General features: G+C 70.4%; 5 protein-coding genes across 5 annotated transcripts; 4 read left to right on the forward strand and 1 right to left on the reverse strand.

Annotated features, from left to right (window-relative positions):
• The first annotated feature begins 538 nt into the window (after window positions 1-538).
• Window positions 539-3721, forward strand: V1510DRAFT_411644 (muts domain V-domain-containing protein). Its single transcript, XM_066932938.1, has 2 exons — window positions 539-3355; window positions 3387-3721. The coding sequence occupies exons 1-2, from the start codon at window positions 614-616 to the stop codon at window positions 3630-3632; spliced, it is 2988 nt and encodes a 995-aa protein (XP_066791018.1). The 5' UTR covers window positions 539-613; the 3' UTR covers window positions 3633-3721.
• Window positions 3722-3918: 197 nt separating this feature from the next.
• Window positions 3919-6601, forward strand: V1510DRAFT_274441 (NMDA receptor-regulated protein 1-domain-containing protein). Its single transcript, XM_066930605.1, has 2 exons — window positions 3919-4027; window positions 4212-6601. The coding sequence occupies exon 2, from the start codon at window positions 4264-4266 to the stop codon at window positions 6400-6402; it is 2139 nt and encodes a 712-aa protein (XP_066791019.1). The 5' UTR covers window positions 3919-4027; window positions 4212-4263; the 3' UTR covers window positions 6403-6601.
• A 9-nt stretch (window positions 6602-6610) lies between these two features.
• Window positions 6611-7200, reverse strand: V1510DRAFT_411647 (acyl-CoA N-acyltransferase; the record flags this gene model as incomplete). The annotated part of the gene is made up of 2 exons (XM_066932939.1): window positions 6611-6892; window positions 6924-7200. Coding segments are annotated over 2 exons (536 nt in total), but the record flags the coding sequence as incomplete, so codon positions are not given.
• Window positions 7201-7633: 433 nt separating this feature from the next.
• On the forward strand, window positions 7634-11126 carry V1510DRAFT_411649 (Nrap protein). Its single transcript, XM_066932940.1, is given in 3 exon segments — window positions 7634-7675; window positions 7688-7987; window positions 8018-11126. 2 exon segments carry the CDS (start codon window positions 7841-7843, stop codon window positions 10991-10993), a joined length of 3123 nt encoding a protein of 1040 aa, XP_066791021.1. The 5' UTR covers window positions 7634-7675; window positions 7688-7840; the 3' UTR covers window positions 10994-11126.
• A 3580-nt stretch (window positions 11127-14706) lies between these two features.
• Window positions 14707-19907, forward strand: V1510DRAFT_360576 (Ion transport protein-domain-containing protein; the record flags this gene model as incomplete). The annotated part of the gene is made up of 16 exons (XM_066931025.1): window positions 14707-15261; window positions 15291-15361; window positions 15391-15619; window positions 15649-15693; window positions 15723-15781; window positions 15811-15851; window positions 15881-15927; window positions 15957-16027; window positions 16057-18205; window positions 18235-18898; window positions 18928-19018; window positions 19050-19172; window positions 19203-19236; window positions 19267-19431; window positions 19469-19779; window positions 19814-19907. 16 exons carry the CDS (start codon window positions 14707-14709, stop codon window positions 19905-19907), a joined length of 4749 nt encoding a protein of 1582 aa, XP_066791022.1.
• Between the last annotated feature and the right edge of the window lie 895 nt (window positions 19908-20802).

Here is a 20802-nt window from a genome sequence, read left to right on the forward strand (position 1 = left end):
GTCGCATCGCAAGCCGGTGAGGTCCGACCAGGGCACGGCGAATCAGAGCAGATCCGAGAACACAGCCCGCGCAATGTTTGGGCAGGCGAAAATCAAGTCGTCGCCAGCGGCCGGCAGCCAGAGCACGGCCAAGAAGCAGCGGACGCTGGCGAGCTTCTTTGGCGGGCCCGCGTCGTCGCCGTCGGCCGGGCGGGGCCCGAAGAGCGGGCCAGCGGCCGCAGAGGCCGCGGAGACGCCCAGCAAGCTGGTAAAGCGGGCGCCGTCGCCGGTGGCGATCAGGACCGGCACCGAGAGCGAGGGCAGCGTGGACGAGGCGGACCAGCAGATGCTGCCGTCGAGCGCGCCGTCGTCGCCGTCGCACCGGGTACGTGGGCGTGGGGCGCCGCTGACGGCAGGTGCGCCGCAAGGTCAACTACAACGAGGACTCGAGCGAGGACGAGAAGGACAAGACCGGAGCGCGTAAGTGGGCGGCCGGGCGCGCTGACGCAGCGATCCGCAAGCGGCGGCGGGTGATCGTCGACGACGACTCGGAGGACGACTTTGTGCCGGAGGCCAAGCACGAGGAGGACTCGTTTGAGCGTAAGAGCGGCGGCGGCGGCGCTGACGGCCAGACATGTCCGAGGTGGACGACTTCGACGACGAGGACGTGGCCACGCCGATCAAGGCCGGCAAGGCCGCAACCGCGACGCCGGTGGCGCGGCCCAAGACGTCGCTGTCGACCAAGTTCGAGGCGTCCTCGGGCTACAAGCCGGCCGGGGACGCGCCGCGGCCGGCCAAGGCCAAGCCAGCGGACAAGGCCAAGAGCTTCGCGACCGAGAACGAGGAACGGTACTCGTGGCTGGTGGAGGTCAAGGACGCGGACGGCCACGGGGTCGACGACGCCGAGTACGACCCGCGCACGCTCTTCATCCCGCCGGCAGCGTGGCACAAGTTCACCGCGTTCGAGAAGCAGTACTGGGAGGTCAAGAGCAAGATGTGGGACACGGTCGTGTTCTTCAAGAAGGGCAAGTTCTACGAGCTGTACGAGCGGGACGCGGACATCGCGCACTCGGAGTTCGACCTGAAGCTGGCCGGCGGCGGGCGGGCCAACATGCGGCTGTGCGGCGTGCCCGAGATGTCGTTCGACTACTGGGCGTCGTCGTTCATCGCCAAGGGCCACAAGGTGGCCAAGGTCGACCAGATGGAGACGCTGCTCGGCAAGGAGATGCGCGAGAAGGGCAAGAAGGAGGAGAAGATCATCCGGCGCGAGCTCAAGTGCGTGCTGACGGGCGGCACGCTGGTGGACGAGAGCATGCTGGTGGACGAGATGTCGACGTACTGCATGGCCATCAAGGAGGGCCGCACGGCGGCCGGCCTGCCGGTGTTTGGCGTGTGCTTTGTGGACACGGCCACGGGCAGCTTCCACCTGGCCGAGTTCGAGGACGACGTGGACTTCACGCAGTTCCAGACGACGGTGGCCCAGGTCCGGCCGAAGGAGCTGCTGCTGGAGAAGGGCATCGTGACCAAGCCGGTGGTGCGGATCATCAAGAACAACACGTCGACGAGCACGCTGTGGAACTACCTCAAGCCGTACGACGAGTTCTGGGACGAGGAGGTCACGCGCGACGAGCTCGCGCGCGGCGGCTACTTTGCCGAGACCGACCCGGCCAAGTGGCCGCCGGCGCTGGCCGCCGCGCTGGCCAAGCCGCTCGCGCTGGCCGCCCTCGGCGGCCTGCTCTGGTACCTCAAGTTCCTCAAGGTCGACAAGGAGCTGCTCTCGCTCGGCAACATCCACGCGTACGACCCGATCCGCGAGACCACGTCGCTCGTGCTCGACGGCCAGTCGCTGGTCAACCTCGAGATCTTTGCCAACTCGTACGACGGCTCGGACGAGGGCACGCTGTTCAAGCTGCTGAACCGGTGCATTTCGCCGTTCGGCAAGCGCCTGCTGCGCAAGTGGCTCTGCCACCCGCTGCAGGACACGGCCAAGATCCGCGCGCGGCTGGACGTGGTCGACCGCATCAACAGCGACTACGACCTGCAGGCGCTGCTCGAGCGCGGCCTGGCGTCGCTGCCGGACCTCGAGCGGCTCGTGTCGCGCATCCACGCCGGCAAGTGCAAGGTCAAGGACTTTGTGCGCGTGATCGAGTCGTTCGAGCAGATCTACGAGATCATCGTGCAGCTGCAGACCGGGTTCGAGCTCGACGGGCTCATCGGCGAGCTCATCGCGGGCGTGCCGCCGCTCGACGAGTGCCTGCCCATGTGGCGCGACGCGTTCGACCGCGCCAAGGCCAAGGCCGACGGCGTGCTCGTGCCGGCCAAGGGCGTCGAGCAGGACTTTGACGCGTCGCACGAGGCCATCGCCGCGCTCGAGGGCCAGCTCGCCGACGTCCTGCGCGGCTACCGGCGCCAGTACAAGTGCCAGGACATCTGCTTCAAGGACAGCGGCAAGGAGATCTACCTGATCGAGCTGCCGGTGCGGGTCGCCAAGGACGTGCCGGCGTCGTGGCAGCAGATGTCGGCGACGCAGAAGAGCAAGCGGTACTGGTCGCCGGAGGTGCGCGGCCTCGTGCGCGAGCTGCTCGAGGCGCGCGAGCGCCACAAGACCATCGCCGAGGAGATGCAGTTCCGGCTGTACATGAAGTTCGACCGGCTCTACGACCACTGGATCCGGGTCATCGGCCTCGTGGCCAACCTCGACTGCCTGCTCTCGCTCGCGCGCACGTCCGCGGCGCTGGGCACGCCGAGCTGCCGGCCCGAGTTTGTCGGCGGCGACCGCAGCACGCTCGAGTTCCGCGACCTGCGCCACCCCTGCTTTGCCGGCACCGACGACTTCATCCCCAACGACGTCTGTCTCGGCGGCAGCCGCGCCAACGTGACGCTGCTGACCGGCGCCAACGCGGCCGGCAAGTCGACCGTGCTGCGCATGTCGTGCGTGGCCGTGATCATGGCCCAGATCGGCTGCTACGTGCCCGCCGAGTCGGCCCGCATGACCCCGGTCGACCGCATCATGACCCGGCTCGGCGCCAACGACAACATCTTCGCCGGCCAGAGCACGTTCTACGTCGAGCTGTCCGAGACCAAGAAGATGCTGTCGCAGGCGACGAGCCGCAGCCTGGTAGTGCTGGACGAGCTCGGCCGCGGCGGCAGCTCGTCCGACGGCTTCGCCATTGCCGAGGCCGTGCTCTACCACATTGCCACGCACATCGGCAGCCTGGGCTTCTTTGCGACGCACTACGGCACCCTGGCCTCGTCCTTCGAGGGCCACCCGGAAGTCGAGCCCAAGCGCATGGCCATTCTCGTCGACGAGGACGACCGCAAGGTCACGTTCCTGTACAAGCTCGAGGACGGCGTCTCGCCCGGCTCGTTCGGAATGGTAAGCTGTCGCGCGGGCCCGCTAACGGCAGCACGTCGCCGCCATGTGCGGCATCGACGCCAAGATCATCGACAACGCCGAGACCGCGGCGCGCGACTACGAGCACACGTCCCAGGTCAAGAAACACATGGAGACCACGCGCGACGGCCAGTTCGTGCCGCTGGGTCTCCAGAGCGACTTCCGCTGGCTCATGGCGCTGGCCAACGGCGAGCCGGTGGACGAGTTCAACCGGCCGTTTGGCGTGGAGACGATCCTGAAGGCCGTGGGCGGGCTGTAGCATCTGCATGGGCTGGTTTGTGTATTGCGTATATAGTTTAAGCTTGCGGTGACGAGCCGCACGGCATGCGGCGGCGCGGCGCGGCCGCCTGCACCGCCACACGGCCGCCACGGCGGTGGCCGGCGGCGTGAGCCGCACGCGGCGCGGCGCGCGCGCTCCCGGCGCCGCCCGCGCCGCGCCGCCGGCCGCGCGCCGGGCCCGCCCGGCGGCGCAGCAGGCGTGGCGGCGCAGCCGTTGGCGAGCCGCAGCGCGTGCGGCTCAGGCGCCGCACCTCCCACTAGGTCAAATTTTTTTGTCATCGTTCACTAGAGTCCCCATCCATCCACAGATTCGGCCAACGACAGGCAGCTACCAGGGCGCTGCAGATCCAGTTTCTATCGCTGGTTCGTTCGTTGGTAAGTTCCGGCGCCGGCCGGCGGTGCGATCCGCAGATGGCCGGATGATGCGGGCGCGACGCAGGCAACGGTGCTGACTTTTCTTCCGGATTCTCTCGGGCCAGGGCGGGCGCGGCGCCGGCCGGCGGACGGCGGCGGCGGCGGGCCCGTCGCGGCAGCGGGAGGTGCGGAATTGATCGAGCAGACGTGTTGCACAGGCATCCATTGGCAATCGCGCAAGCGCACAAGACAAGACGATGGCGTCGGTCCCGAAATCGCGTGTCCTGCCGTCCAAGGAGGCCGGGCTCTTCCGGCAGGTCCTCCAGCTGTACGAGCAGCGGCAGCACAAGAAGGCGCTCAAGATCGCAGACACGATCCTCAAGCGGTTCCCGGAGCACGGCGAGACGCTGGCCATGAAGGGCCTGAACCTGTACTTTCTCGACCAGAAGGACGAGGGCCACGAGTGCATCAAGAACGGGCTGAGGTACGACCTGTCGAGCTTCATCTGCTGGCACGTCTACGGGCTGTACTACCGGTCCGAGAAGAACTTTGACGAGGCGATCAAGTGCTACATGCACGCGCTCAAGTACGATCCCGAGAACGCCAACATCCTGCGGGACCTGTCGACGCTGCAGATGCAGACGCGGCAGTACGAGGCGCTGATCGCGTCGCGCAAGTCGCTGCTGCAGCAGCGGCCGGGGCTGCGGTCGAACTGGACGTCGCTGGCGATCGCGTACTACATGGTCGGCAACTACGCGCAGGCCGAGGCGATCCTGACCAAGTTCGAGGAGACGCTGCCGGACGAGCCGCCGAAGGAGGACGCGGAGCTCGAGAACAGCGAGCTGCTGCTGTACAAGAACCTGGTGATCTACGAGGCGGGCGACGTGGCGCGGGCGCTCGAGCACCTCGACAAGGCCGAGGGCCAGATCCTGGACAAGCTGAGCGTGCTCGAGTACCGGGCCAAGTACCTGGCCGCGCTCGGGCGCACGGACGAGGCCGTCAAGGCGTGGAGCGTGCTCGTGAAGCGCAACCCCAACAGCCGCGCGTACTACGCCGGGCTGGAGGCCGCGCTCGGCGTGGCCGGCCGGCCGGCCGAGCGCGCCGTGCTGTACGCGGGCCTGGCGGCGCAGTACCCCAAGAGCGAGCTGCCGCGGCGCATCCCGCTCGACTTCCTGGACGGCGACGCGTTCTCGGCCGCGGTGGGCGCGTACCTCGAGAGCTACCTGGCGCGCGGCGTGCCGTCGACGTACGTCAACCTCAAGCCGCTGTACGCGGACGCGGACAAGCGCGCGCGGATCGGCGCGGCCGCGCACGCGTTCCTCGACCGCCTCGCGGCCGCCGGCGCCGCCACCGTGCCCACGACGTACCTGTGGACGCTGCACTACCTGGCGCAGCACTACCTGGCCGTCGGCGACCTCGCCCAGGCCACGGCGTACATCGACCGCGCGCTCGAGCACACGCCGACGCTGGTCGAGCTGCATGTGACCAAGGCCCGCATCCTCAAGCACGCCGGCGACCTCGACGCGGCCAGCGACACCATGACGGTCGCGCGCGAGCTCGACCTGCAGGACCGGTTCGTCAACACCAAGGCCGCCAAGTACCTCATGCGCGTCGGCAAGAACGACGAGGCCATCAAGGTCGTCTCGCTCTTCACGCGCAACGACTCGAGCGGCAAGGGCGTGTCGGACCTGCACGAGATGCAGGCCATCTGGTTCCTGACCGAGCAGGGCGAGATGTTCCGCCGCCTGGGCCAGACCGGCCTGGCGCTCAAGCGGCTGCACGCGGTCAAGAAGATCGTGGACGAGTGGGTCATGGAGCAGTTCGACTTCCACCAGTACTGCGCGCGCCGCGGCACCGTGCGCGCCTACATCGAGCTCATGCGCTCGCTCGACAGCATCTACGCGCACCCGTACTACCGCCGCGCGGCCAAGGACATCATCGACATCTACGTGGGCCTGCACGACCGGCCACGGGCGGCCGAGCGCCAGGCCGAGCTCGCGGGCCTGGACGAGGCCGAGCGCAAGAAGGCCATCAAGAAGGCCAAGCGCGACCGCGCCAAGGCCGCCAAGAAGGAGGAGAGCGACAAGACCGCGGGCGACGCCGACCCGCTGGGCCGCAAGCTCGAGCAGACCGCCACGCCGCTCGACGACGCGCTGGCCGTGTGGAAGCCGCTGGCTGCGTGCGTGCCGGGGAGCGCGGACGTGCAGCAGCTCGGCTTCGGCATCTTTGTGCGCCAGAAGGCGTGGAAGGCCGCGGCCGAGGCGTACGCGGCCGGCCGCGCGGCGGACGCGGCGGCGCCGTGGCTGGCGGACGCGGCGGCGCAGTTCAAGGACGCCGTGGCGGGCGAGGCCCTGGCGGACGACGTGGCGGCGGCCGTGGCGGCGGCCGGTCTGTGAGCTCATGTACATAGATTACTATAGGAGCGTGTCTGAGGGGCGCGATGAGCGGCGGGCGGCCGTTCGGTGGCTGCGGCTGGGCCGGTGGCGGGCTCGGCGGCCGGAGACGCGGCGGTGCGCAGCGGACGGCGGCCACGGCGGCTGCGGCCGCTTTGGCGGGCGCCCGGCTGTCCGGGGCCGCCTCTGGCCGCCTCTGGCCGCCTCTGGCCGCCCCTGCCCCTCCGCCGCCCGCTACTCGGCAGCCCTCTCCGCAAGCGTGCTGCCGGCGTCGTCAAACCGGTTGACCATCTCGAAGCCAGCGTTCAAGTAGCCGCACTTGGCGTAGAACGGCTCGTTCAGGGGCGAGCAGTCCAGGATGTTTTTGTAGCAGCCGACCTTGCGGCCAATGAAGTCCAGCGACTGGATCAGGGCCAGGCCCAGCTTGTTGCCCTGCTCGTTGCGCGAGACGGCAATGTCCTCGACGTGGCCGACCAGGCCGCAGCCGTGGATGCTGGCGTCAGCGCGTCCGATCCGGCACTTACATCTTGCGCTCGACCACGAGCGTGCCGCAGGCGACCACCTTGTCGTCGCGCTCGATCACCATGAGGTAGTAGTGGCCCGTGGACTTCATGTAGTCGAAGTGGGCGGCGAACTGGTCCGCGGAGACGTCGCCGACCGTGGTCAGGCAGGCCAGGACGTCGAGGACGTCGGCGTGGTCCGAGGCGCGCAGCGGGCGCAGAGTGTAGCCGCGGGCGGCCAGGGACTCCTTGACCTCGGGCGAGACAAAATCCTGGGCAAACAGTTCGACGGCGGCCATGGCGATCGGTGCGGAGCTCGGTTCGCGGGTATTATTTATAGACGGGCGTCGGACGCGCCGGGTAAGCGATCGCTGCGCGTGCGTCACCGCGCGCCGCCTGCGCCGGGTAACCGCATGCGGGTGATGCGGCGGGTTACCCCGGGTAAGTGCCCGGCCGGGTAGCCTGCGCTGGGACTTGCAGAATTTTTTCAGATCGAAGCGTCCAGCATCGCACCCATGGCCAAGAGAAAGAGAGTCGACAGCGCCGGCCCCGCGGCCGGCCGGACCGGCGGCAAGGCTGCCCGGGCGCCGCGCCCCAAGCAGATTGCGTCGCTGAAGGATCTGGACGAGGACGAGCACTCGGACGCGCTGGGCGACAGCGGATCGGACGCCGGCGACTCAGACGGATCGGACGCCGGCTCGCTCGCGAGCGGGTCGGAGGACGGGCGCGCCGGGGGCGCGGGCGCCGGGTCGGACGACGGCTCGGCGGCCGGGTCCGACGCCGATTCGGACGCCGATTCGGACGCCGATTCGGACGCCGAGTCCGGGCTCGTCGACGACGACGACGACGCCGACCACGCCGACAACGACGGCGCCGCGCCCCGCAAAACGCGCCTCGACCGCGCCGCCGACGAGCTCCGCACCGTCCAGGAGGCCTCCCTCATGTACAAGTCGTCGATCTTCAAGATGGAGATCGAGGAGCTGCTCGCCGAGACCCGGCTCAAGTACGACAAGATGCGCGGGGTCGAGAAGATCCTCCACCAGCTCAAGGCCGCGATCGAGAAGATCGAGGCCGTGCCCGAGGCATCGGTAAGTCCTCCCGCGGGCGCGCTGACGCAGATCGCCGACGCCCAGCGGCTGCTCCAGGCCCACAAGGTCGCCGTGCCGTTCCCGGACCCCCTCCCCAGCGACTCGGCCGCGTACCGGCTGGCGTACGCGCCGCCCAGCGACTTCAACGTCGTCGGCGCGTACGCGCTCAAGACGGTGATCCGGCACCCCAAGCCGTTCGCCATCGACGTCGCCGTGACCATGCCCAAGAGCCTCTTCCAGGACAAGGACGTGCTCAACTACCGGTACTTCTACAAGCGCGCGTACTACGTGGCCACGATCGCCGCCGGCCTGCAGGCCCAGCGGGCGTCGTTCCCGGTCAAGGTCAGCTACGAGCTCGTGGACGGCGACTACTACCGGCCGGCGATCCGGCTGGACAGCGTGGAGGGCCCGCTGGACTTTGCCAGGGCCAAGTGCTACGTGCGGATCGTGCCCGTCGTGGCCGAGGACACGTTCGCGCCGGCCCGGCTGGCGCTGGCCAAGAACTGCGTGCGGTACCGCCGGCTGGAGGCCGACGCGGACGCGCTGCGGCCGACGCCGTTCTACAACTCGGCGATCGCGGCCGACGCCGCGCTGGTCCCGCTCACGACGTTCCTCTTCCGGGCCGCGCAGGCCTGCGACGGCCTGCGCGACGCGTGCGTGCTGGGCGAGGTCTGGCTCAAGCAGCGCGGGTTCTCGAGCACGATCGCCGACGGCGGCTTCGGCGGCTTCGAGTGGGCCGTGCTGATGGCGGCGCTGCTGCACGGCGGCGGCGCGCGCGGCACCAAGGTCCTGGCCAGCGGCTTCAGCAGCTACCAGCTCTTCAAGGCGACGCTGCAGTTCCTGGCGACGACGGACCTGGCCGCGGCGCCGCTGACCGTGCTCGGCGCGCCGGCCGCGGTCCCGGCCGAGCTCGCCGACCAGCCCGTGCTCGTCCACGCCGGCGCGCACGCCAACGTGCTGTGGAAGGTCGCGCCGTGGGCGTACGCCGCGCTGCGCCACGAGGCCGCGCTCGCCCTCGAGCAGCTCGACCGCGCCAAGGACGACCACTTCGACGCCATGTTCCTGACCCGCGTCGCGCGCCCGGTCTACCAGTTCGACGCCGTGGCCACGCTGCGGTTCGCGCGGGCCAGCGAGGACGCCACCTACGTCGACGCCGAGCGCGTGGCCGCGCCGTCGTTCTACCAGTACGCCAGCACGCGCGTGTGGCGCGTGCTGCGGCGCGGCCTGGGCGCCCGCGTGGCCGCGCTCGGCGTGCGCTACTCGGAGAACACCGGGTTCGCGCTCTCCAGGCGCAAGGCCGCGCCCGACGCCTCCGCGCTCACCGTGGGCGTCGTGCTGGCCGCCGACTGCCACGACACCGTCACCCGCGGGCCGCCGGCCGACGACAAGGCCGGCGCGGCCGCGTTCCGGGCGTTCTGGGGCGCCAAGGCCGAGCTGCGCCGCTTCAAGGACGGCGCCATCACCGAGGCGGTCGTGTGGAAGCCGCGGCCCGGGCAGACCGTGGTCGCGGCCATCGTGGAGTACCTCGTGGCCACGCACTTTGGCCCCAAGGTCGCGGCCACGCTCGCGTTCGCCGCGCCCGAGGACATCCACGCGGCCGTGCCGCACGCGGACGCGGACCCCGCGCCGCTGGGCCGCTTCCAGCGCCAGCTCGCCGCGTTCACGGCCCTGCAGAAGCAGCTGGTCGAGCTGGCGGCCGTGCCGCTGCAGATCACCGCCGTGCTGCCGGCCGCGCCCTCGCTGCGCTACGCGGCCGTCCGCACGCCGCGCCCGTTCGTGATCGCCCGCGCCGACGACTACGCCGACATCGTGCTCCAGTTCGAGTCGTCTGCGCGCTGGCCGGACGACCTGGTCGCGCTGCAGCACACCAAGATCGCGCTGCTGGCCCAGATCGGCGCCGCCCTGGCCGACGCCGACGGCACCGCCACGACGCGGCTCGACGTCGACCCCGACGCGCCGGCCGTCGCCAACCCCGTCGCGCTCGAGATCCTCACTGGCGCGGGCTTCGCGTTCCGCGCACGCGTCGCCGTCGACAAGGAGGGCCTGCTGCTCGCCGGCCGCCCCCGCGACGCCGACCTGCGCGCGCGCTTCCTGCGCCAGACCGCGCTCGAGCCGCGCCACACGACCGAGCTGCAGACGCTCTGCTACCGCTACCCGGCGCTCTCGGCCACCGTCCGCGGCCTCAAGCTGTGGTTCAACGCGCACTACCTGGCGCCGCTCTTCGACGACGCCGTGGTCGAGCTGCTGGCCGTGCACGCGTTCCTGCGGCCGTACCCCTGGGCCGTGCCCGCGTCCTCCACCGCCGGCGTCGTCCGCACCCTGCGCTTCCTCGCCGGCTGGGATTGGCGCGCCGACCCGCTCGTCCTCGACACGGACGGCCAGATGACCATCGCCGAGCGCCGCGCCATCGACGCCAACTTCAAGAAGCTGCGCGCGGCCGACCCGGCCATGGGCCGCGCCGCGCTGTTTGTGGCGACCAGGTACGAGCCGTCCGGCGTGGCCTGGACCGCGGCCACGCCCACGCTGGCCGCCGCGCGCATGACCGCGCTCGCCCGCGCGTGCACGGCCGTGCTGGACGGCGACGTGGCCGACGTCGCGCTCGCGCGCCTCTTCGTGTCGCCCGTCAAGGACTTTGACATCCGCATCCGGCTGACCAAGGCTGCCCGGCCGCGCCTGCCGCCGGGCGTGCCGTCGTCGTACCCGACCGCCGAGGACTCGGTGGACTGCGGGACCATGTTCTTCGACGACCTGCGCCGCATCTACGCCAACACCCTGGTCTTCTTCCGCGACAACACCCGGCCCGACCTCATCTACGGCCTGTGGGACCCGGCGCTGAGCCAGCCGCGCCGGTGGAAGGCGCTGGCCGGCTACTCGACCGCGCCGGCGACCTTTGCGCCGGTCACGGCGAGCGAGGCCGAGCAGGTTGTGCTCAACAAGGACGCAGTCATGGTCGAGATCGCCCGCATCGGCGCCGACCTTGTGGAGGCCGTCGAAAATGTATGCTAGAATCCATGAGCCGCACGGCGTGCGGCGTTCCCCTGAACGTGTGAGCCTCCGGCGGCGACTCCGTCGAGGGTGCTGCCTGCGGCAGGCGCCGGGATGCTGTGGCGCCGTACGGCGTGCGGCTCGGTGCCTACGAGCCTCCGGCGGCGACTCCGTCGAGGGTGCTGCCTGCGGCAGGCGCGTCGGGATGGCTGCGCCGCACGGCGTGCGGCTCGGTCTACGAGCCTCCGGCGGCGACTCCGTCGAGGGTGCTGCTGCGGCAGGCCCAGGGTGCGGCTCGGTTTGACGCCTCCGGCGGCGACCCGTCGAGTGCTGCGGCAGGCGCCAGGGTGTGCTCGGTGTTGACGAGCCTCCGGCGGCGACCCGTCGAGGTGCTGCCGCAGGCGCCAGATAAGCCGCGCACTGTGCGGCGTGCCCCTGAACCTGGATGTTCGGTGGGCGACGAGCCGCACAGCGTGCGGCGTTACCCCTGAAATCGCGTCGCCGGCCGCCAGCTGCCGCTCAGCGGAGCCGCTCCCGACCCCGCAGGCTGCCCGCAGGGCACTACCCTCGACGGAGTCGCCGCCGGAGGCTCGTCAAACCGGTAGGCCTGCCGCAGGCAGCACCCTCGACGGAGTCGCCGCCGGAGGCTCGTAGACCGAGCCGCACCCTCCTGACCCGACCCGCCGGTTACCCGGCCCCGACGCCTATAAAGCCGTCCGCAAATTTTTTTCTCCCCATGGCACATCCTTATCTCCAAAGAGGTCTCATTCCACTCTCAATGGTCATTTACTTGTGCCTCGATCGATCACGCCTCTTTCGCTAACAGCATCTGAACGACCCACAGATGTGGTTTGATAGTAGTGAGGCTTAAATCTGTAGTGCCCGCCGCGCTGCGCCTGGCACTGTTGCCGTGCTGTCGCGGACGATCCGCTGGCGCCCTTGCCGACTGGCGTGGCGCCAGCTACGCGTTGGCGAGCGCGCGCGGCGCAGCCTGGTCGGACGCGTCTGATCTCGGCTGCACGGGCGCGGTCCTCGTTCTCCGGCTAGCGCCGCACGGGTGCACCTCGGTGCCGGCGAGCCTCCGGCGGCGACTCCGTCGAGGGTGCTGCCTGCGGCAGGCGCGTCGCGCGGCTGCGCCGCACGGCGTGCGGCTCGGCGTACGAGCCTCCGGCGGCGACTCCGTCGAGGGTGCTGCCTGCGGCAGGCACCACAGCGTTGGCGGCGCCGCACGGCGTGCGGCTCACACCTGCGGCGACTACCCAGCTGCGGCAGAAGGTCACGTAGCAAGTGTCTACCACAGCCAGCCGCCCCGGTAGGCTCACAGCCAGACACACCGGAGGCACTTTGGCGCACTGAACTACACGCTGTGTGGCTGTGCTATGTAGCGCCTGCCAAAGGCAACCACGACGAAGCTGCCAAAGACTCGTGATCCGAGCCGCATACTGTGCGGCGCAGCCGTCTCTGGCGCCTGCCGCAGGCAGCACCCTCGACGGAGTCGCCGCCGGAGGCGCAAGCACCGAGCGCACGCAGTGCGCTGCCGCAGCATTGCCTAGACGCCTGCCGCAGGCAGCTACCCTCGACGGAGTCGCCGCCGGAGGCTCGTAGGCTCTGAGCCGCACACCGTGCGGCGCCGCAGCACCCTGGCGCCTGCCGCAGGCAGCATTCTCGACGGAGTCGCCGCCGGAGGCTCGTAGACCGAGCCGCACGCCATGCGGCGCCACAGCACCCTGGCGCCTGCCGCAGGCAGCACCCTCGACGGAGTCGCCGCCGGAGGCTCGTAGACCGAGCCGCACGCCATGCGCTGCAGCCACGCCCGTACGCCTCAGCCGCGCCTGCAAGGTCGCCGTCGAGGCTCGGCAGCTGGATGGGTGCCCTGCGGTTACACGAGCCAAACGAGCCGCACGCCGTGCGGCGCCGCAGCACCCTGGCGCCTGCCGCAGGCAGCATTCTCGACGGAGTCGCCGCCGGAGGCTCGTCGACACCGAACGCACGCCATGCGCTGCAGCCACGTCCGTACGCCTCAGCCGCGCCAACAAAGTCGCCGTCGAAGGTCGGCAGCTGGGTGGGTGCCGTGCGGTTACACGAGCCAAACGAGCCGCACGGTGTGCGGCTGATCTGCCCAGGCCACCCGACGGAGTCGCCGCCGAGGCTCGTAGGCTCTGAGCCGCACGCCGTGCGGCGCCGCAGCACCCTGGCGCCTGCCGCAGGCAGCACCCTCGACGGAGTCGCCGCCGGAGGCTCGTAAGCACCGAGGCGCACGCAGTGCGCTGCCGCAGCATTCCGTGGCGCCTGCCGCAGGCAGCTACCCTCGACGGAGTCGCCGCCGGAGGCTCGTAGACCGAGCCGCACGCCGTGCGGCGCCACAGCACCCTGGCGCCTGCCGCAGGCAGCACCCCCGACGGAGTCGCCGCCGGAGGCTCGTCGACACCGAACGCACGCAGTGCGCTGCCGCAGCATTCCGTGGCGCCTGCCGCAGGCAGCGCCCCCGACGGAGTCGCCGCCGGAGGCTCGTAGGCTCCGAGGCTCCGAGCCGCACGCCGTGCGGCGCCCGGCCCGCGCCGCTCGTGCTACCCTGCCCAGCGCACGGACGCCGGCGGGCCCGCCCGGCGTGGCGGCTGCGCCCCCGGTGCTGCGCCACGCACGCGTGTCCCAACACCCGCAGACGTTTCTCAGCGGATCAAACATCTTCGCACAACAGGATGCCGTCGCCGCGACCGTCGCTGGACGAGATTCCGCTCGAGGAGCTCGGCGAGCCCTCCGAGAGCCGGCGCAGCAGGTTCGACAGCCTCCACGCCGAGGGCCTGCGCGTGCGCTCGTCGTCACATCCGCGGTACTCGTCGCCGTCCTGGGGCCGGATATCGATCTCGCCCGCCATGTCGCTGGAGGACGTCTCGCTGGCGTCGCAGCGGTCGCCGTCGCCGTACGGGCGGCGGTCGCTGGAGCGCGAGGCGCACGGGCGCCGCGCGAGCGAGGCGTGGGCGCGCACGCCGGGCAGCGAGCCCGTGTCGTTTCTGGGCACGGACGACTCGGACGTGCTCGCCGGGCTCAACGACGCGCTGGGGCTGAGCACCAACGGCCACGGCAGCTGGCTGCCGCTGCAGAGCCCGCCGGGGCGGGCGTCGGTGTCGTCGGCGGTGAGCGACAGCGAGAGCGAGATCGGGCTGGTGGACCACGCGGCCGAGCGCGGCCGCGGCGGCCGCCAGGGCTCGCGCGCGTCGCGGTCGGTGTCGCCGCGGCCGCGGTTCGGCGCGCACCTGGGCGACGAGCTGGGCGCGGCCGAGGCGGGCGCGTCGCCGCGGCCGAGCGCGGACGGGTCCGTGGAGAGCGGGCGGACGACGGCGTCGGGCGAGTCGCTGGCGCGCAGCCTGTCGAGCGCGGTGCGGCGCGTGTCGTCGCGGGTGGTGTCGAACGAGACGGCGGAGGGCGCGCGCGAGCGCATTGAGGCGATTGGCGAGGGCGACGAGGGCGCGGAGTACGACTACGACGACGCCAGCTCGGTGTACTCGGCCGGGTCGGCCGGGCCGGGCGGGCTGCCGGCGGCGGCGCCGGCGGCGCCGGCCGTGCGCTTCTCGCCGAAGCCGGACGCGGTGCTGGCCGCGGCCGAGATCGTCGTCGACGACGCGGCCTCGGTCGTGTCGCGCGCGTCCACGGTCCCGCCCGTGCGGCCGCCGCTGCGCGGCCGCGCGTTCGGCCTGCTCGCGCCCGAGAACGCGTTCCGGCGGTTCTGCTACCGCATGCTCACCGGCGTCGCGTTCGAGCTGCTCATCCTGGCCGCGCTCTTCACGCACATCGTCGTGATCAAGATCAAGGCCGTGTCCGGCATCGGCGTGTTTGGCTACGTCGGCCACGACTGGTTCGACTGGGTGCTGATCTCGCTCTTCACGGTGTACACGGTCGAGATCGCCGCCAAGATGGCCGTCGCCGGCGTCTTCCTCGACGCCGACACCACGGTCGCCGACTTCTTCTACAACGGCCTGCGGCAGCACGTCCGCGACGCGCTCGACTCGACGCGCCGCGTCGGGCTGCGCCCGGCGGACGACCGCGCGCCCGCGCCCGCCGCCCGCACGCTGCTGCGCCACGAGAGCGCCGCCAACAAGGGCTCGCGGCTCACGCGGCTGCCGTTCATGCGCTCGAGCTGGAACCGGCTCGACCTGGCGGCCGTGGCGTGCTTCTGGCTGTACCTGGCGGTCACGTTCCAGAACCCGCACGCCAGCCAGTACAGCCGCGTGCTCAGCGCCGGGTGCACGCTCAAGCTGCTCCACCTGCTCAACATCACCAACGGCACGGCGGTAAGTTCGCCGGCGGCTGCGCTGACCAGACCGTCCTGCGCAGCCTCAAGCGCGCCGCGCCGCTCCTCGTCGACGTCTTCCTCTTCATCCTCGTGTTCTGGTACGTCCCCCCCGGGCGCGCTGACGCAGTGTGCTCTTCGCCGTCGTCGGCGTCCAGGCCTTTTCCGGCTCGCTGCGCCGGCAGTGCGTCTGGGTCGACCCGCTCGGCGTCCAGGACAACTACACGTGGACGCTGCAGTTCTGCGGCGGCTACGAGGACCCGCTCGATCCCGCCCGCGCCCTGCCGTTCGTGTACGAGGACGGCCGGCGCAGCAGCCAGACCAAGGGCTTCATCTGCCCGGCGCCGTCCGTGTGCGTGGTGCGTGGCCCGGTGGATGCGCTGACCAGTCCGCGGCCAACCCGTACAACAACACGGTCTCGTTCGACAACATCGTACGTCGCTGCCGGGCGCGCTGACCCAGGCCAACTCGCTGGAACTGACGTTCGTGCTCATGGGCGAGAACGGCTTCTCGGACCTGATGTAAGTGCCGCCCGGCGCCGCTGACGCAGGAACTACATGGCCGACTCGGAGCACCTGATAGCGTCGCTGTGTACGTACCGCCCGGGCGCGCTGACCCAGTCTTTGTGGCCGCCGTGATTGTGCTGGCCTGGTGGCTCATGAACCTGGTACGTCCGCCGCGGCCGCGCTGACCCAGTTCGTCGCCGTCATCACGTCGACGTTTGCGCTCATCGGCGAGGAGACGCGCCACTCGGCGTTTGCCAAGCAGTACGTGCGCGGGGGGCCCGCTGACGCAGGGAACCGGCCGCCAACGCGGAGCCGCCGCGGCCGCGCCGCCGCAGCACGATCGGCGAGCGCGTCAAGACGTGGCCGGCGCGCGCGTACCGGCGCACGCGCGGCGTGTGGACGGCGCTGATCCTGGCGGACTTTGTGGTGGAGTGCAGCCGGACGGCGGCGACGTCGGAGTCGGCCCGGGCGACGATCTCGGTGTGCCAGTACGTGACGACGATCGCGCTGGACTTTGAGATCGCGCTGCGGTTCCTGGTCTCGCTGCCGGACTGGCGCAAGTTCGCGGCGCGCACGACAAACCGCATCGACGTGGCGCTGGCGGCGATCACGTCGGCCATGTTTCTGCGGGCGATCTCGCAGCACGACGACACGTACGCGTGGCTGTCGGTCTTCCAGATCGCGCGCTTCTACCGGCTGGTGATGACGTCGGCGTACGTGCGCGGCGTGTGGGCGCAGGTGGTGGGCCGCTTCGCGAGCCTGCTGAACCTGGCGCTGTTCCTGGGGCTGATCATCGACATCTCGGCCATCATGCTCTTCGAGCTGCTCAACGGCGACATCCTGGCCGAGGTCTACGGCGAGCAGACGCCGATCATGTACACGTCGTTCGCGGACGCGCTGCGCGGCTCGTACCAGATCATGGCCACCGAGGGCTGGGCGCCGGTGCTGTACACGATCACGTCGTCGCAGACGCGGTACGGGATCTCGTGGCTCAGCGCCATCTTCGTCATCGGCTGGTTCTTCTTCTCGAACGGCGTGGTCATGAACATGTTCATCGCCGTCGTGTCCGAGAACTTCGGCGTGTCCGAGAAGGCCAAGCGCGCGGAGCAGATCCGCGCGTTCATCCGGCGCAACGCGTCGGTGGCCACGACGTCGCAGGCCTGGAGCCTGACGCACGCGTTCACGTCGCGGCGCGGCGGCCGGCGCGCGTCCACGCTGACCGGGCCGGTCGTGCTCGACATGATGGCGCGCGAGCAGGTGATCCGCGACGTGTCGGCGTCGGCGCCCGAGCAGATGCTGCGCACGGCGCAGGACCTGCAGCTGGACGCGCGGCCGTCGCGGCTGTCGCTGGCGTTCTGGCGCGCGCGTCTGGCCGGCCGCCTGCGCCGCAACCCGTTCTTCCGGCGCGCGGACCCGCTGGACGTGCCCGACGTGCTCACGGACGTCACGTTCGACAAGCTCGTCGAGCACGCGCGCCAGCAGCAGACGCGCGAGCGCCGCAAGTACATCGCCGAGAACCCGCGGTTCAACACGGCGCTGTACGTGCTGGGCCCGCGGCACCCGCTGCGCCGGCTGTGCCAGCGGATCGTGGGCCCGGCGTACGGCGAGCGGTACGACGGCGTGACGCCGACGCGGGCGGTGTCGTACGCGTTCCAGGGCCTGATCCTGTTCTGCGTGGTGTCGATGGTCGTCAGCACGTGCGTGACGACGCCGTACTACCGGCGCAACTACTACCTGGCGTTCGGCGAGGCGCGGCTGAGCTGGATGAGCGCGAGCGACCTGGCGTTCGTGGCCGTGTTCACGCTCGAGGCGCTCATCAAGATCGCGGCCGACGGCCTGGCGTTCACGCCCAACGGCTACATGCGCTCGAGCTGGAACCTGATCGACTTTGTCGTGCTCTGGACGCTCTGGACCACCACGCTCGTCACGCTGCGCTCCGACGCCGCCGGCACGCGCTGGGTGCGCACGTTCAAGGCGCTGCGCGCGCTGCGCCTGCTGCACGTCTCGGAGAACGCCAAGGCCACGTTCCACGACATCATCATCGTCGGCATCGGCAAGATCGCCGGCGCGGCCATCGTCGGCTTCTCGCTGCTGATCCCGTTCGCGCTCTGGGGCATGAACCTGCTCATGGGCAAGATGCTGGCCTGCAACGACGGCGACAACGAGCGCCTGGCCGCGTGCACCGGCGAGTACACGGCCGCGCCGTTCGCGTGGGCCGTGCGCGCGCCGCGCTCGTACCGCAACCCGTCGTACTCGTTCGACTCGTTCGGCGACGCGCTCTCGATCCTCTACCAGATCATGTCGCTCGAGGGCTGGACGAACGTGCTGCAGAGCGCGCAGGACGTGGTCGGCGTCGGGCTCAACCCCCAGTTCAACTACTCGATCATCAACGGCGTCTACGTCTACGTGTTCAACTTCACGGCCAGCGTGCTGATCTCGGTACGTGCGTCGCGGCCCCGCTGACCCAGACCTTCTTCGTGGCCGTCATCATGCAGAACTACACCAAGAAGACCGGCAAGGCGTTCCTGACGTCGGACCAGCGCGCGTTCATGGAGATGCGCAAGATGCTGGCGACCGTCAACCCGTCGCGGCGGCGCGCGCGGCGGCCGGCGGCGCCGTTCGCGGCCTGGTGCTACGACCAGACCATGGACCGCACGTCGCGGTGGAACCGGCTGACGCTGTGGGTGCTCTTCGGCAACATCGTGCTGCTGTGCCTGGAGTACTACCCGGCGCCGGCCGGGCTGGACCTGTTCCTCAAGATCTGCTTCCTGCTGTCGTCGCTCGTCACGGCCGCGCACGAGGTGGTCTGGGTCGTCGGCATCTCGTGGGCGCGCTACGCGCAGAGCACGTCGCTGCGCCGGCTGGGCAGCAACCTCTGGCTCGTGGGCTGGCACATCGCGGTCATGAGCTGCGTGTCGCTGTCGGTGGTCAACCTGGTGCGCGGCTACGAGGTGCTGATCACGCTCAAGAAGCTGCTCTTCGTCGTGGTCTCGTGCCGGCTGCTGCTGCGGTCCAACCGGCTCAACCAGTTGCTGCGCAGCGCGAGCGCGAGCCTGGGCAACATCGCGTCGCTGCTGTACACGTGGTTCATCCTCTTTGTGATCTACGCGATCGCGTTCAACCAGCTCTTCGGTACGTGGCGCGCGGGCGCGCTGACGCAGGCCTGACGCGGCTGGGCGACAACGGCTCGGCCACGGTCAACTTCCGGACGATCCCCAAGTCGCTGCTGCTGCTGTTCCGCATGAGCTGCGGGTACGTATCGCGCGGGCGCGCTGACGGCCAGCGAGGGCTGGAACTCGGTCATGGTCGACTACATGGTCGAGGCGCCGCTCTGCAACGACAGCGCGAACTTCTACGACAACGACTGCGGCTCGCGGTCGTACGCGAGCGCGCTGTTCATGAGCTGGTGAGTGGCCCGCGGGCGCGCTGACGGCAGGAACATCATCAGCATGTACATCTTCACCAACATGGTAGGTCGCGGCGGCGCGGCGCTGACGCAGTTCATCTCGCTCGTGTACGAGAACTTCTCGTACGTCTACCAGCGGTCGTCCATGGCCGCGTTCTTCGACCGGGGCGAGCTGCGGGCGTTCAAGCGGGCGTGGGCGCGGTTCGACCCGGAGGGCAAGGGCTACATCGCGCGCGACGACCTCGGCCGGCTTCTGCAGGTGGGTGGCGGCTGCGGCGTACGGCGGCTAACGCTAGGCGCTGACGGGCGTGTACGCCATGCGGATCCACGACTCGCCGTGGCTGGTGAGCGAGCTGCTGCCGATCGCGGCGCCGGAGCACGCCGAGCGCGGCGCGGCCTCGGCGCTGGACGTGGACGCGCTGAACCTGGTGCTGGCGCGGCTGCCGGTGGCCGAGATCCAGGCGCGCCGCGAGCGCTACGAGCGGCTCTACAGCGAGATCATGCACGACTCGATGGGCTCGCTGCGCGGCATCGCGTTCGACACCGTGCTGACCCTGATCCCGTACTACAAGGAGCTGGGGAGCACGACCATGTACAGCTGCCTGACGTGAGTAGCGCGCGGAGCGGCCGCTGACGCGCAGCCTGGACCAGTTCCTCCAGCGCCGGGCCAAGCTGGTGCGGATCGATGACGAGATCAAACGCAAGAAGGTTATTGCGTGGCTGACCATGGTGTAAGTTGCGCGCGCTCGGCTAGGCCGGCCGCAGGACCCGCCGCTGGATGCGGTAGCGCGGCCGGCGCGGCTGCGCCGCACGCCCTAGCGGCGCGCGGGCTAGCCGCGGCCGGGGCCTGGCCCGGGACGAGGCTGACGACGCAGGGCGGCCCGCCGCCGGTTCCGCGCGTCGCGGCAGACGCGCGAGCGGCCGCCGGAGAAGACGGCGGTGCCGCGGATCGTGATCGGGACCGAGTTCTGAGCGCCCACGTGACGGCCGCGCCGCGCGACCGCGCCCGTGGTCAAGCTTAACCAAGGCCTTGGGACGGCTTCCGCCTGCGCCGCTAGCGCCCTGCAGCAGCGCGCATGCCGTGAAACCTTCCAGTCGCTTTTAGACTCGCCCCCATGCATCTGACAGTTTGCAGCTAGACCGCCTTGGACGTTTTGTTCGTGTACCATCTAATCTAATCTCTGTCCCCTACGCCGGACTTATCTGATGAAAACTCTCCCCACTAGCGCTCCCGGCCCACCGACGTCGCTGACACCCTGCGCGCCCGCCTAGCGCGACCCGCGCACCCGCGCTGCACGCCGCGCGACCGCCGCGTGGCACAAACGCCGCACGCGGCCGCCGCCCGGCCCCAGCCCACGGCCGGCCGGGTCACCGTTTAGAGTTCGCGCCGCTGCATCTAATCAGATTCTTCGCGCTTTAAGCTTTAGACTTTGCGTAGCCGGGACCTGGCTTGGCGCCCCCGGCAGCCTTTGTGCGTCCCGGCCCCGGAACCGCATTGTTGCCCCGGCCGCCAGCGTACGCGCCCAGCCCGTCAGCTCCGCCGCCGCCGCCAGCGCCCGCGCTAGCCCGGCCGCGCCCGGCTGCGGATTCGCGCTCCTCCGGCCGGCCTCTCACACTTTCGCCTTTTTCA

The sequence above is a fragment of the Dipodascopsis tothii genome (assembly GCF_038497935.1).
Source record: "Dipodascopsis tothii strain CBS 759.85 unplaced genomic scaffold V1510scaffold_4, whole genome shotgun sequence".
NCBI lineage: Eukaryota > Fungi > Ascomycota > Lipomycetes > Lipomycetales > Lipomycetaceae > Neoaidaea > Neoaidaea tothii.

Coding starts and splice junctions, on each gene's coding strand:
- V1510DRAFT_411649 (XM_066932940.1), top strand. CDS start 7,841: ATGTACAAGTCGTCGATCTTCAAGATGGAGATCGAGGAGCTGCTCGCC. Junction 7,988..8,017: donor AGGCCGTGCCCGAGGCATCG/GTAAGTCCTCCC, acceptor GCGCTGACGCAG/ATCGCCGACGCCCAGCGGCT.
- V1510DRAFT_411644 (XM_066932938.1), top strand. CDS start 614: ATGTCCGAGGTGGACGACTTCGACGACGAGGACGTGGCCACGCCGATC. Junction 3,356..3,386: donor CGCCCGGCTCGTTCGGAATG/GTAAGCTGTCGC, acceptor CGCTAACGGCAG/CACGTCGCCGCCATGTGCGG.
- V1510DRAFT_274441 (XM_066930605.1), top strand. CDS start 4,264: ATGGCGTCGGTCCCGAAATCGCGTGTCCTGCCGTCCAAGGAGGCCGGG.